Source organism: Hydra vulgaris, chromosome 12 (assembly GCF_038396675.1).
Source record: "Hydra vulgaris chromosome 12, alternate assembly HydraT2T_AEP".
Lineage (NCBI taxonomy): Eukaryota > Metazoa > Cnidaria > Hydrozoa > Anthoathecata > Hydridae > Hydra > Hydra vulgaris.
This window is the reverse complement of record NC_088931.1, coordinates 34,971,193-34,986,460: the sequence shown is the minus strand read 5'-3', so window position 1 is coordinate 34,986,460 and position 15,268 is coordinate 34,971,193. Positions and strand designations below refer to the sequence as shown.

The 15,268-nt window shown below is 30.6% G+C and overlaps 1 protein-coding gene across 2 annotated transcripts; it reads right to left on the bottom strand.

The window, feature by feature from the left end:
- Positions 1-1,487: 1,487 nt before the first annotated feature.
- On the bottom strand, positions 1,488-9,048 carry LOC136087728 (uncharacterized). Of its 2 annotated transcripts, XM_065811149.1 has the most exons (5): positions 8,338-8,471; positions 8,154-8,254; positions 2,468-5,274; positions 2,057-2,309; positions 1,488-1,847 (listed from the first exon to the last, which is right to left on the bottom strand). In XM_065811149.1, exons 2-5 carry the CDS (start codon positions 8,211-8,213, stop codon positions 1,623-1,625), a joined length of 3,345 nt encoding a protein of 1,114 aa, XP_065667221.1. In that variant the 5' UTR covers positions 8,214-8,254; positions 8,338-8,471; the 3' UTR covers positions 1,488-1,622. The 2 variants fall into 2 exon arrangements, with proteins under 2 accessions (XP_065667221.1, XP_065667220.1); XM_065811148.1 differs by having other exon boundaries at positions 8,154-9,048.
- Positions 9,049-15,268: the final 6,220 nt, after the last annotated feature.

Below are 15,268 nucleotides of genomic sequence, written 5' to 3'. Positions count from 1 at the left end.
GCTCTAATTTACTGTTGAAGTTTAAAAAATTACACTAAAAAACTCTAATATTCGCCATCTTTTAAAAACGTTTTACATCTAAGTTTACATTTTGAAATTAATCGTTTAGAAAATCTTTTTTTAATTACGCAACCCGGTTTTTATTGTCGTCAAAATTAAATTATAATTAAATTAAGTTAAATGTTTTTATGAATATATTTTATATATTTTTAATTGATTTTTTAAAAATTAATTTAAGATTATGCTTTTTAAATGCAATTAAATGTACATGCATCGACTGGAAAATAGGAATTGGCTCTATTGAATGTACATACATCGACTGACAAATAGAGATTGGCACAACTAAATACACATACATCGACTGACAAATAGATTGACGCGATTAAATGTACATGATTTGGGACAGGGTTAGGGTTTGGGTCAGAAATAAATCAGAAAATGATGCGCTCAGCATTTTTTAACAGTTTTGGTTTACATTGTTGTGTTACATTGATGTGTTATTTGCGTTACATTGTTTTACATTGTTGATAGAAACGAGGCTTTTTTAAATTCGTCGTTGAAAAGGATTTTAATTATAACCGAGTATATAAAAAAATGGCGATTATTAGCGCTTTTTATTGTAATTTTTTAAACTTCAACAGCAAATTAGAGCACTATTTGTTAATTTTCAGACCTAGGTTTTTATACGTTTCTTAATCAGCATAAAATTCTCTATCATTATCAGCAATAAAAAAAAAGGAGAGGGGGGGGGGGGGGAAGGGAGAAATTGCAGTAGCGCTGGAAAAGCATTTAAGAGCCGTTTTTTCTAAGAATCAGGCAAATTCCTGAAACTGTGGAAGTGACCTCCTCCAAATTGCTTGAATTTTTTATATTGATCAGAATATAGAGAAAACCTGTTCGGGAAAAAAAAAATTTTCAAAAATGTTTCGTTCACTCGGAATCTGGGCTTAAATTTTTGAGATTTTTTTAAAAATTTTTAGAAATTTAGTTTTTGCCACCTTTGAACCCATTTTTTTGGCAAGGCAAAAAGTTGCACATAGCTTTTGTAGTTAATATCAGACGTAACCCAAAAGCTCTCTCCAAAAAATATAAAAAAGTTGCGTGACACTGTGCGGTTGGCTAATTATCATAGTTCAAAAGTACAAAATCAATCACTTTTGTCAATTTTTAATCGGAGTTAATTCTAGCGGCGAAGTGTTGCACACAATTTTTCTTTTAGGATTTGAAATTATCAAAGGTATTGAGTCTAAAAATGCAAAGAAAGTTATGTGATACCTAAGGCCTATTAATATATTAAGGCTTGAAATTGGAAAAAAATGTTTTAGTATACTTACAAAATGAACCATTACGGCAGAGGCGCTTAGTTTTGTAAAAATGTAAACATATCCAACTGTCAATACAAAAAGGTCCTAACATAATAATAAAAAAAATTCGTGTGATTTTGTCACACGCATGATATAACATGAATTAAAAACTGAACAAAAATCTAACATCAAGATAACTATATTGCTAATTAAATAAAACATAAATCAAACATTTAAATGTTTTTCCATTTAAAAATTAGTTTTTCATTTATTAATAGAGTCATTTACACACATTATCCACCACATCACACATAATTTCTACTCTGCTGCAGTAAGTTTCTCTAAGAATAATGATATGACTGTATTATAGTCTTCTTCGGATAATGAATAATCGCCACAACCACTGATTAGAAAAGGAGCATTTACTAAACAGATAATTTTATCAGTTTGGTTATTTATCTCCTCGGTAGTAACTGGCCAGCGAAAAGTATTCTTCTCTTGCCCGTTAATCATACAATTAACTCTGATCCCAGTTATAGATACCTAAAAGTATTAGCGCAACATTTAAAATAATATAATAAAGAGTTTATGATTTGTTTAATTTTGCTTACATTCAATAAAACTTGTAAAGTCTTATATAATGTCATTCTGAAATTATTTTTACATTTTATTTATATTCCTTTTATTTTAGAGCACTGTTTTGTAAAACAAAATAAAAACTTGAAACTAATATATACTTTGAATAATATTACCTCCACAATATATCCAATATTCCATTGTTTTTCATATGCAACAGCAACCCAATCATTCACTTTCCATACAAGACAAATTTCTTTTGCAAGATTGGCGATGTCTTCCTCATATTTATTATCATCTTCATTGTCTCCTGCCAGATTAAAGTCATCATTTTCGCCATAAACTTCTTTGTTATCGTTAACCTGACTATTTTCATTATTTTCTGTTGTCGGTTCTACCAGCTTACCTTTTCTTTTCAGGTTACTAAATCTATAACAATATCAATTGTACATATTTTTAAACATATGTAAACAAACACACAAAATTATAACTTTCACCTAAATTTTAATTTCATATTTGTAAAAGAACTATTTAACAGTCAGAAACATAATCTAATTTGCAAAAGTTTTGATAGCAACAATGCCTACCTTGAAAATAAAGATCTTATCTGTTGGCTAGTTACATATTGATCAGGCGGAAGTTCTCTCCTCAGCTGCATGTGAACCTGCTCAGGGCTCATTTTATTACCTGATTCTTCTCCACGAATAAAGTATTTATACAACAGTTCTTTCTGCTGATTTGAAAATCTAAAAGAACTTCGAACTGGTAATGCCCAACCTTGCAATAGAAAAATGTTCATGCAATGTGGTTTGTCTTTTACGGAAGCACTGTTAGAGGATGAAGAAATTGGCATATTTAGTTGTGAAGTAATTTTCATCTTATGAACAAACGAGTTGCGAACTTTATCCAATGATGTTAATGATTTCGGAACTGTATGAAGACCGGATAGCATGTGTTCTTCTAACTCAGCATCGCTTTCAAATGATAAAGTACAATTCATTTCAGTGCAAAATCTTAATGAATATAATTGCCTGTCACTTCTTTTCTGTTTTTCCTTAAGTGACTTGTTACGCTTAATTGAATTATCTGTTTTGCTATATGGCAACAACAACTTAATCGAGGGTTGAATTTTAAGATTTCCATACTCTTGTTCAATTCCCTCACCGATATTGAAATAACGCCACATCTTCATACTTTTCTCACCAAACTCAAATGAGTGATAGTTGCTAATGTTCTTAATCTTTGGTCCAGTAACTACAGTTTTATCATTGCTAATTTGAGCAACTGCTACTTTTGCATCTTTAGCGCCAAAACTATAATGCATAGCCTTGTGTATATCTTCAGCAGTCAAAAGATTATTACCAGAGTCAACGTAACTCCTTAAAATTGTCTTTACAACTGCACTCTCCCTGTCACATTGATCTTTTCCACAACAGGGTTCATTATAATCATATCTCAGCAACTTTATATCTCTCTCTTTGCATACATTGTAGATTGCTTCAGCTGAAAGATTTCCCTGATAGCAGCCGGCATTATCAGATTTGGTAAACATTTTCTTGATATGCGGTTGATCAATTCTGAATTGGTCTAAAACTGCAGTGGCTAACGAAACAACATCACCTATTCCCTGATCACACCTATACATTGAAGTAAAGTAAACACGTTTGAATAACTTTCCTGCTATTTTTATGAAGAATATATCCACATGTAAACTCATTCCTTTCTTGCCAAAATACTCTCTTTGGCCCTCTCTGTATCGAACCGGAAGAATTTTTTGACAAAAATCTTTAAGCCAGAAAGCAGTTTCATCGTTTAATTGCTTAAAAGCTTCGATTTTTGCCTTTTTCTGTTGAGAATCTCTCATCAGGTGTTTTATGTAGTTGAATACATCCTTTACAGCAATTTCCAAATCATAAATAGAATCAGCATCGTCAGAATTTTGAATTGTTAGTTCTTTGATCATCTCGATAGCTTTGCACAAATCATAGCAATCGGCACATACCACTTCTGATATCTCTGTGTTGGATTGAAGATTTTTTTCAGATGGATCTGATAAGGCATGTTTTGAGCTATGAGAAGAAATGTTTGAGTCATTGACACTACAATTGGTTTGATAACTTGTTTTCAAATACCTTTTTCCTTTTTCAAGGGCAGCTTCGAGAGATTTAGAACTAAATCTTTGTGCCAATTTTTGTAATGTTTGAAAACCATTCATGCCTGAAGCAGTAACATCATCTAATCCAGCTAAGCTTTTTCGACTTGAAGGTTTTATTGCATGCAATACTTTCCACAAACTTGAATCAGATAATGGTATATAATTGTTTTCACTACAACTTTTTCGATAGAACATGATAGCGTGGCTATATTTTGTCGTCAGTATTGCATGCACTATCTTTTGTTCTTCACCGCTGTCGTATTTTAATTTGGTTATTCCATAAGCAACATCATGCAAAATACCGCTTGTAAATATAAAGTCTAAGAAATGTTCACACTTTGTTTGATCAAGACTAGATCGGACGAATACTTTCTTCTCTGGAAATGCCAACCCTTTATGAGATGCATGCCATTTGCTTGCTGTTTCTATACGATGTTTGGTACACTCAAATGTGTTCATTATAAACTTTTTGGTATACTTGGTATGGTCTAATAATAAGAGGATAACTAACTTTCCCATGGAATCACTTTGCTTATATACTTTCTGAGCACGAATAATTTCAATTGGGAGAGGGCTATTTATTTCATCAACATTTTTACTGTTAAGAAAATCTATAAGTATTTCCTCTTGTCCAGGAGCAACAGCTTCCGCAAATTTTTTCTTTAATAAGTTTTTTAGGCGAACATACTTGCGTTTTAACTTATCTTTAGTAGTATCTTCCAGATATTCGAACTTCCTTTTTAATCTAAATTTTATTGGACTTGCATTAAGAACCTCAGTTACACTCTCACGGCTTCTTAGAGATTCGTCCAAAATCTCCTGTGAAACATTAATTTCACCGGGATCAAATTCTTCATCTGGAGTAGCAGGTGTCATATATGTTTGTTCTTGTTGTGTTTGTGTTTCTGTACATAAATTGGTGTTTTCGTTGACTCTAGATAAAGCAGTTTCTTGCTTTAAATGGGTAAAACACAGCATTGCACCAACTGAAAATACTTCATTGTATCGCTTTGACATTGATATGACGACATGTATTGGTGACGCCCTTAAAGCGGGAGATTTTTTTCCTTTTATATTTAGATGGTGAGGATGAAAGCATGTTTTTGGAGGACTCCATGCAATACCAAACGTGTACCGGTGAAAAGCACATATTTGTTCATCCTTTTCAAGATTTCTTTTAAGTCTATTTGCAATAAGTCCATTTTCTTCCCAAATATTATTATCGTTTAATCGCATGACCTAAAAACAATTTTTTAAACAATTATTAAGTGTGTCATTTAAAGCATCAGAGCCGTGGCTTAGCTCCCCCACACCCCATAACTGGGGGGGGGCAGCATTTTTAGGGGCCTTTTTTGTTATTTGAAATTATTTTTTTTGGTGTTTTTTATAATAAGAATATTTGAATATATATATATATAGTTACTGTTACTATTAATAAAAAAACATGGCCTTTTAAACACGATATTACCAAAATTAAGCAAGCGTGAAAAAAGCAATAATATTTTTCATGTAGAAAAAAAAGAAAAAAATGTTTAACTCCCGAGGTCCGAATTTTATGAAAAACGTGAGCTTTATAAAAATCTGACCGTTAAAGAGAAACCATTAAGCACTGCTTAATGGTTTCTCTTTAACGGTTTGACAGTTCTTCTTCCTCAATTTTCGTAAAGCAGGCATTGCAAATCAAGCTATCATAGACGAGAAACAACAAAAGTTGCTTCATAAAGAGCGGATATTTTGGAGGGCTGAGTTAGAAAGGATACTAGACATTACTTTATTTCTTTCTGCAAGAAATCTTGCATTCCGTGGTTCAGACACAGCCATTGGTTCAAAGAGCAATGAAAACTTTCTTGGGGTGTTTGAATTACTGGCTAAGTATGATACCGTCCTCAATGAGCTTATGCAAAGAATTCAGGACAAAGAAACCAAGGAGCACTACTTGAGCAATGACACACAGAACGAGTTGATTAGACTTTTAGCCAGGGAGATTGAATCCAAAAACCTTTCTATGGTAAAAAAGACAAAATACTATTCTATTATTTTAGATTGTACGCCAGACGTTTCGCACAAAGAACAAATGAGCATTATTCTGCGATCAGTAACATGCACTCCTGGAGTAGGTATCGACATTTCCGAAAATTTCTTTGGATATCTCACAGTAAATGATACCACTGGAAAAGGGCTTTTCAATGCATTTTTAAATCAGGCAAAAAATTGGGATCTAAATATTTTAGACTGCCGAGGTCAATCTTACGATAATGGTGCTAATATGAAAGTAAAAGTAAAAGGTGTTCAAGCAAGGTTTCTGGAAATGAATCCTAAGGCCTTATATGTTCCATGTGCTAACCATTCACTCAATCTTGTTATTGTTGATGGTGCACTATCATCCATCAGTGCAATATCTTTTTTTGGTGTTCTTTCAAGGTTATACACGCTCTTTTCATCGTCTCCTCTTCGATGGGAAATTTTAAAATCATGCGTGTCAATTTCAGTCAAGCCACAATCAGATACCAGATGGGAAAGTAGAATAAACTGTGTTAAACCACTTCGCTTCTATTTAAAAGAAATCTTAGAGGCACTTGAAAAATTGGAAGAACATGCCTTAGAAAAAAGAGATGGGGCAACTTCCACAGAAGTATGATCGCTGACAGAATATATTAGAACATGGCCTTTCTTATTATCAATCATTATTTGGTATGACGTTTTATTTCAAATTAACGAATCAAGTAAGCTGCTTCAGTCTTCTGCAACCTCTCTCGACATATTAGCTAGTGAAAAAAATGCAACAAAAGCGTTTTTTTTATGAGTATCGCGAAAATGGATTTTCTGACGCACGTGTTAAGGCATCAGAAATCGCAGAAGTATTGGGCATTGAAAAGGTTTTTTCGATGGTGCGTTCACGAAAAAAAAAATCGATTTATTCATACGAGTGTGCTGATCACACTTGGCAACCTGAACATCAGTATAAAGCAGATTTCTTTTTGCCACTAATTGATATGTCAATTGCATCAGTAAAAGAGCGTTTTGAACAGATCAGCATTGTCACAAAGCTTTACGACTTTCTTTACCGATCTGAGAGTTTTATCAAAGCTTGTAGTGAAAATTCTCTGTCTGCTTATTGCAAAAATTTGCAAATAAAGCTTGCTGATATAGATTCTGAGGATTTAGAATCGGAGTTAAAATGTTTTGTCATAGTTATAAAGGAGGAAACAAATGCTCTCCTAAAATCTGCATATGACTTCCTAAACTACATCTACAAAGAAGAGCTGCAAGAAACTTATCCCAATCTAGTTATTGCGTTACGAATCATTCTTACTTTACCAGTTACTGTTGCAAGTGCAGAACGTAGCTTCAGCAAGTTAAAACTAATTAAAACATTTCATAGGTTAGTATAAATAATCTTGCTTCATTATACATAAATACGTGTAGATTTATTTCTTTGTATTTTTAAATAGGTCAACAATGGTTGATGAACGTTTGTCTTCCTTAGCAATGCTGTCTATTGAGAACGAGGTTGCAAGAACATTAAGTTATGAAGGCATAATAAATGAGTTTGATAGCATGAAAACACGTCGCAAACCCTTTTTTTGATGGTTTGCGACATTCTTCTATTATCTGCGCAATGCATTTACTCTATTTACACTAGTAACTCTATATCAATTTAACAATTATAAAATATATCTAATTGAATTTAAGCGTTAATTTGATTGTATTTAGTCTCATGAACGTCGACGTTAGTCAGGTACCCAGCTGTTTTGAAGTAATCTGTAAAGTTTATCCACTTTTTTAGAAAAAAAAAATTAGGGCCGTAATGGCTAGTTTTTTTTGGGGGGGGGCCCCAAATCCACAAGCCATGGCACTGTAAAGCATTGTTTATAATCTGACTCTTCACGAAAAATGTTTACAAGTTTGAAATACATTGTTGTTATTATTAAAATACAATATTGCAAGAGTGTGATTAATTTAGTGATTATTTATTAAAAGAGTGAGGAATTAATTAAAAGAGCTATTTTTTTTTGTTTAAAGAACTTTGTCTCAAAATCTTATTGCAGAGAAGTTATAAAGTATGTCATTTATAAAAATTATATTACAGTCTGCGTAAATTTAAAATACATAATTACCTTTAAGTTGATGAGGTGTTTCTTAACATCAACATCTCCCAGCTGATGAATGTAGAACATTTTGTATATAATTTTATGTTTTTTGAATGATCCACAATTTCCTTTTGAAAAGCAACAACAGTTTTCATAAAAATATTTGTCTTGTTTCATACTCAACTAAAAACAAGTTCTATTTATGCAGTACCTATTTCTCAATAGCAATGATAAAATATCTACTCTATTTATGCAAATTTTAAAGATCGTTAAAATAAAGTTAAGACATTTTTATGGTAAAGTAAACAACCGCCCACTAACTTGTTTCTCCACAATCGTGATATCAGCGATTCTTCTTCCATTCGATCACCGCAAGTAATTTGGTTATGACGTAAATTTAAATAATTCACTTCTGATCATGTATTGTTTTTTATTATCATTTATTTCAATTGTTATGATTTCTATATCATAGTCAGAAACGCTTAAATTTTTTCTTAACATTACGTGCAATGTTTTGTGTAATGCTAAATGCTAATATTGGATGATAGAAATTTTATTGTGAGCGAAAACCTCATCTGTGTGTCCAAAAAAATATCTCTTCGTACTTAATCATTTTTAACAATTTGTACCTTTATTTTTAACTTAATATCTAAAGATCACACGAATTTTTTTTATTATTATGTTAGGACCTTTTTGTATTGACAGTTGGATATGTTTACATTTTTACAAAACTAAGCGCCTCTGCCGTAATGGTTCATTTTGTAAGTATACTAAAACATTTTTTTCCAATTTCAAGCCTTAATATATTAATAGGCCTTAGGTATCACATAACTTTCTTTGCATTTTTAGACTCAATACCTTTGATAATTTCAAATCCTAAAAGAAAAATTGTGTGCAACACTTCGCCGCTAGAATTAACTCCGATTAAAAATTGACAAAAGTGATTGATTTTGTACTTTTGAACTATGATAATTAGCCAACCGCACAGTGTCACGCAACTTTTTTATATTTTTTGGAGAGAGCTTTTGGGTTACGTCTGATATTAACTACAAAAGCTATGTGCAACATTTGGCCTTGCCAAAAAAATGGGTTCAAAGGTGGCAAAAACTAAATTTCTAAAAATTTTTAAAAAAATCTCAAAAATTTAAGCCCAGATTCCGAGTGAACGAAACATTTTTGAAAATTTTTTTTTTCCCGAACAGGTTTTTTCTATATTCTGATCAATATATAAAAAATTCAAGCAATTTGGAGGAGGTCACTTCCATTGACTGCCTGATTCTTACAAAAAATGACTCTTAATGAATTTACTAATGCTGTGGTTGAAGTAGACGCAAATGTAAATTAGAAAAAAAAAATTATAAAGAGAAAAATGTTGTTTAAAAAATCGATGGAAATAAATAAAATTTACATAAAATATTGCGCTTTTTAAAATATTTTATTATTACTCTATATATTATCTAAATTTTAAAAGTTGTTAGACTAAAATTGGTATGTAATTAACATATTTATAGCAAATTTAAATATGCTTATTTTGTAATATTTTAATGTCTAACTTTTGCTTTTAATTGACAATATATTTTTTTTATTGCTACATCTTGCTTTTATACTCAGATATTTTAAAGCTTATATATGTTTGCTTTAATAATTTCATAAATCTGGCTGCCACTAGGCGCCACTTAGGTTTTCTTTTACGTTTGAACTCGTTTACCTAACAAAAAATCTGTAATTGCGCTCAAAAATTTTTATTTGCACAAAATTTTAAAAAACGTGGAAAACATATAATACGGTCTTAGTCATACAAAACGTATTACTGAACAATAATACATACATACATATATATATATATATATATATATATATATATATATATATATATATATATATATATATATATATATATATCCTAATTTAAATTTTGTTCTTATTTATTTAGCGCTTGTCAAACCAAATTGATTTAATAATCTATTTTGGTTGCTTTGGTTGTGGCTATTCATTTTAGATGTTGAAATGCTGTTTTTATTTAGGCTTCATGAGTGTCACAAGAAGCAAAATTCACTAATTTATTTGACTCAACAGTCTTTCGTTTATTTACTTTGATTATGTTAAGAGATGGATTCAAAGTAAACTAACCGGTGCAAGGTTTATTATAAAGAATTCAGCTTGACTTGAAAATGATTTTAATACCACATCAATGAAGGATAGTAAGAATAAACAACTCGGCAGACCGACATTATCATTTCAAGAATCATCATTAAAAACAAAGAAAAGTTGCAACTTTGTCAACTTCAAATTCTTGTGAATTATTGTTTGCTAAGCTTGAACTACTTATAGATTACATTGTCAAAGATTTTTGATGATTGTGAATGCATGGGAACAATCTAAAACAATATAAACATACAAATTTTAAAAATTCTGTAGACGCTCATAAAATCTGTTAATTAGAAAAACTAATTAATTAAATTAGAATACAGTTTTGTTCTACAGAAAAACAAGCTTATCTAGCAACGTGTAATCATATTAAATTTAAATAAGTTTTGCTTTTCACGAGCAAAGGTCTCATAATAAAACAGGTGCTAAATAGTGTACATAGCGCAAATAAAACATATGCAACTAATAAAAGTTAGTTGCTGCTAAGCAAAATTAGGTATCCATAGCAACTAAATAAAAAATATATTCACGTTTTTAAAAAGCGCGACCTCATATTGGTACTTATATAAAATTTGGTAAACATAGCACTCGTAAAAATATCTGCAAATACCAAAACTAGATTTTTGCTATCCGAAATTTAGTATCCATAGCAACGAATTAAAAAAATTAAAGCCGAATTAAAAATTTGTCCAGTAAAAGTGAATTCTGGCCCACTGTGCAATGTCGTTGATTGGGGCTAGAGCCAACATTTAACAACAAATTTATCCACCGTCAGATATAAGTATTAAGTGTTAATATATATATGCAAAAAATGGCTTTATTGCCATACATCAACTGCATTTTTTAATTACTGATATTTTTGACTGATTTAAAATTGTACGCTTGTAATATTAACAATAATATCTATAATATAAAACTTATACTTACAATGCTTATACTTGTTAGTACTTATAATACTTAATTTAAGTTTACAATACTGATAAAATTTGTTTTGATATGAACTTTTGCATTCAAGTTTTAATTATACAACTTTAATTTAACTTGATAACTTTAACATAAAATAACGAAAACTAAAAAAAAGATACTAGTTATCATATAAATCATGACCATATGCTTATTTAAGTTAAACACCGTTTTAACTTAAATAAGTGGACACAAATGGTTATAACTGATGTAAGCGCTGTGTTCAGAAAGGAGAGTGATGTAGCAAGATAATACTTTCACATATTTCAATTTAAAGCATTGGTTCAGATTTTTGTCACCAAAAGCATTCGAAACATCTAAGTGGTGTGTTAAATTGAATTAAATTTTGACATGGTGACAAAGTTTACTTTAAACTTTATGCATCTAGTATGCTTAGGGGTATGCGAAGACTCATCAACTTATGGTTAAATGGTCTAAATGTTGTAGGTTGTCTCAGATTAAAATCAATACTTTATCTGGCGGATTGTTCCAGATATGTCGTTACATTTCAAAAATTTTTTGTAGAAAACCAAGGTCTTAATTAGATATTAAAAAATCGAAAGCAACTGAACTTACACTTTTTCTAGTATATACTGGGCCAGATGTTTAAAGGGGATAATTTAGCCAAAAATTAAAACTTTTTAGATCTTTCAGTTGCAGTTCTAATTTTATAATGTTTTATTTTGTTAAAAATATTTTGATTTTGCTTGTCAGTTACTAACTTATTTTGTGCAGTCATTTGGTGAACTTTATGATAAAGAATAACTAGTTTACAATGCCCATTCTTTAATACATATAGAAAATGATACAGTTAAATTTTGAAAGTGGTTGTGGAAGACCAGCTTAAACAGTAAAAGTGGTTGTGGAAGACCAGCTAAAATAATGAACAAGAAGGGACTTTGTTTCCTTCATGGTGCTTTCAACAACAATGATTCAATAAGTCAACAAGATGCTGCAAAAAAATTCAAATGTACGCAGCATTATATCTGCAAATCATTGAAAAAACAAGGAATAGTCTGCCGAAAAAAAACAACAGCACCGGAATACACTGAGCAACAAATTTCAACCGTAAAATCTCAATGCAGCTAGATGACCTAAAATTGCTCTGGAAAATGTTTCATTTTGGATGACAAAAAGTTATTTCCCCCTCTCCAAAACACAAGTTCCAGGAAATGATTGAAATTATGCAGATAAAAGTTCTACAACACCTACAAAAGTAAAATACAAATATAAACACAAGTTTGAGCAGAAAGTGATGCTGTACAATGACATATCTGAGAGGGGAATTTTCAAGCTATTGTTTAAGCCAAGTGGTTTGGCTATTAATCAAGAAGTATGCCAAAATCAATGTTTGAAGAAAATATCGATTCCATTTCTTCAAAAATATTATTCAGATAGCAATTACTTAATTCGGCCGGATGCAGCATCATCGCATTATGCCAAAAAAACACAAGTCTTCTTGGAAAGCCAAAACATCCAATATGTACCAAAAACCGCAATCCGACAAACTTGACTCAGTGTCAGAATTAAAGATTTTTTTGGATACTTGAGTTCGTTAGTATACAAAAACAACTGGAGAGCTAAGAACTGCAAATAATTGATTACCAGAATCAAAAGATGCTGTCGTCAAATCACTATAAATCTACTACAAATGTACAATGCTCCTGTTCCAACATCATGACAAAACTACGGAGTGTTGCTACATCGACTATCTTATAGCCTGACTCGTAACGGAGTGCTACTACATCAACTGAGGGTTTAGTTAGGGCAGGCAGTCTATCATTTAAGGGAAAAAAAATTATATAATTTGTAAACTTTTTTGGTCTAGTTTATTAGCGCTCTCCTTAAAACTACAGTTTATAGAAGAAACTTTTTCGACTACCATGCAAGACTATATATGTATATATATATATATATATATATATATATATATATATATATATATATATATATATATATATATATATATATATATATATATATATATATATATATATATATATATGTATACATATATATATATATGTACATATATATATATATATATATGTATATATATATATATATATATATATATATATATATATATATATATATCTATGTGTACATATATATATATGTACACATATATATATATATTTATATATATATGTAAATATATATATATATATATATATATATATTTATATATATATATATATATATATATATGTACATATATATATATAATATATATTATATATGCATGTATAAATATCTACTAAAACGTATTTATATAAGCATTTGCTCACTTTTTTTGCTTATCTTAATCAATACGGCTTTTTTAGAGAAAGAAGAAAAAATAATGAATAATGAATGAAAAGATTGCTGCCCTATGCCAAACCCTCAGTCAATGTAGCAACACTTCGCTGCGAGTCAGGCTATTTGTCAGTCGATATATGTACTGAAGCCCCCTGGCAGCAGTCTATTTCAGTATGACGTCACGCTGCTCACCTGAATCAGCAGTATAAGATTGTGCTCACCTGAATCAGCAGTATATGTTGAAATTAATGTCGATTATAAAATTTAAGGTTTAATTTTTCTACCTTCGATGGTGAAAATTACATTTTTTATCTGAAGAGTGATGGGTGAAATTGTAAGAGTTTTATAATATATTAAAAATAATGTATGTATTACCTATAAAATTTAAAACCAATAGTTAATTTTAATTTTTTTACATATTGAAACGAAATATTGTGTAAAGAGGTTTTCAAAGAAGTCGTTTTAACAACAATCGAAAAGCTTCCAATTCGCAAGATAACCGTGAAAGCATTTGATACACGATTAAAGAATCGATTAAACGTTTGCTTAATTTCGACAGTGTAATTTTAATTAATTTGTTTGAAATAAACCAATCAATTATATATAAATTTGCTTTTTCTGTAAATTTTAAACATTTAAACGTAGTTTTGCAAGATTTGCAATGGGTAAACCACGTGGGACTCTTACGGGATACCTGGCGGGCATACCGTTTGGGACCCAGAAGAAACCCGCGGCCCAAGATCCAGCGGGTGTCCCGATAGGCTTTCCATATGGGTGCCAGGTGCAAACCCAAATAGCCCCTTTACGGTTTTAAAGTACGGGATTTGACTGGGACCCATACGGGATACCTGGCGGGCATACCCATATGGAAACCGTGTTCCAAAAAGAAATCCAGTTTTGAAAGTCTCAGAATTCCCTTTTCTCTTTAATGAAAATGAGAAAAAAGCGAGGAAGGGTATTTGTTAACTTTTTATAGGCTCTAAAACTCTTAAATTATGATTTCATAAGGTACTTAAGACTTAAGAGACTTACGAACGACATTGATGACCAAAACCAGGAGATTTACAAAAACATTTCAATTTTTAACTTGGAGTACATCAGTGTTATTGGGAATAAAGACTCTGGGTTGCAGATTTTCAAAGTAATGTGATCTAAAGTAATATGTAAGTGTAGTATATAGGTAAAGTAATATGATTTAAAATGCATAAAGTTATGCATATAGCCCCCGGTAGTTATACGTACAGTTTATTATATAAACTTATTTATAAGGTTATGCTTGAACAAATTAGTAAGATTGATCATTATTGTACCTGACTAGTAATGCATATCATATAAAACAACAATACAATGAATACTCTATTTTCTTTTACTCTTTTTAAATGATCTTAAAGAATAAGTAAGCTATTTTTTGTAATGTGATGTTTTACATGTTGTTTTATAGGAGATAATGCGTTTCGACTGCTCTGCAGTCGAAATTTATTTTCTATATCTCAAGTTGACAATACCACAGTTGATCTAACAAATCAGGCAACTCACCATGAAAATACTGACAAATTTTTAAAGGAACTTTAATTTTTCCAATGTCAAGGTTTTTTCTAAAGCTTAGACAATTTAAGACAATTTAAGTCCAAAATTCTACCAAAAATCCTTTTTCGATTGTTAACAAGTCTCGTCATTTCAGCTTTCTTTTCTCTAGTCCAGGATGTTGGATAACCAGGGAGTTTTCTATC

Excerpts from the sequence above, each read along its gene's own strand:
- LOC136087728 (XM_065811148.1), bottom strand. The coding sequence starts at position 8,303 with ATGAAACAAGACAAATATTTTTATGAAAACTGTTGTTGCTTTTCAAAA. Across the intron at positions 2,310-2,467 it reads ATAAGATCTTTATTTTCAAG|ATTTAGTAACCTGAAAAGAA; the intron begins GTAGGCATTGTT and ends ATATTGTTATAG. Across the intron at positions 1,848-2,056 it reads ATATTGGATATATTGTGGAG|GTATCTATAACTGGGATCAG; the intron begins GTAATATTATTC and ends TAATACTTTTAG.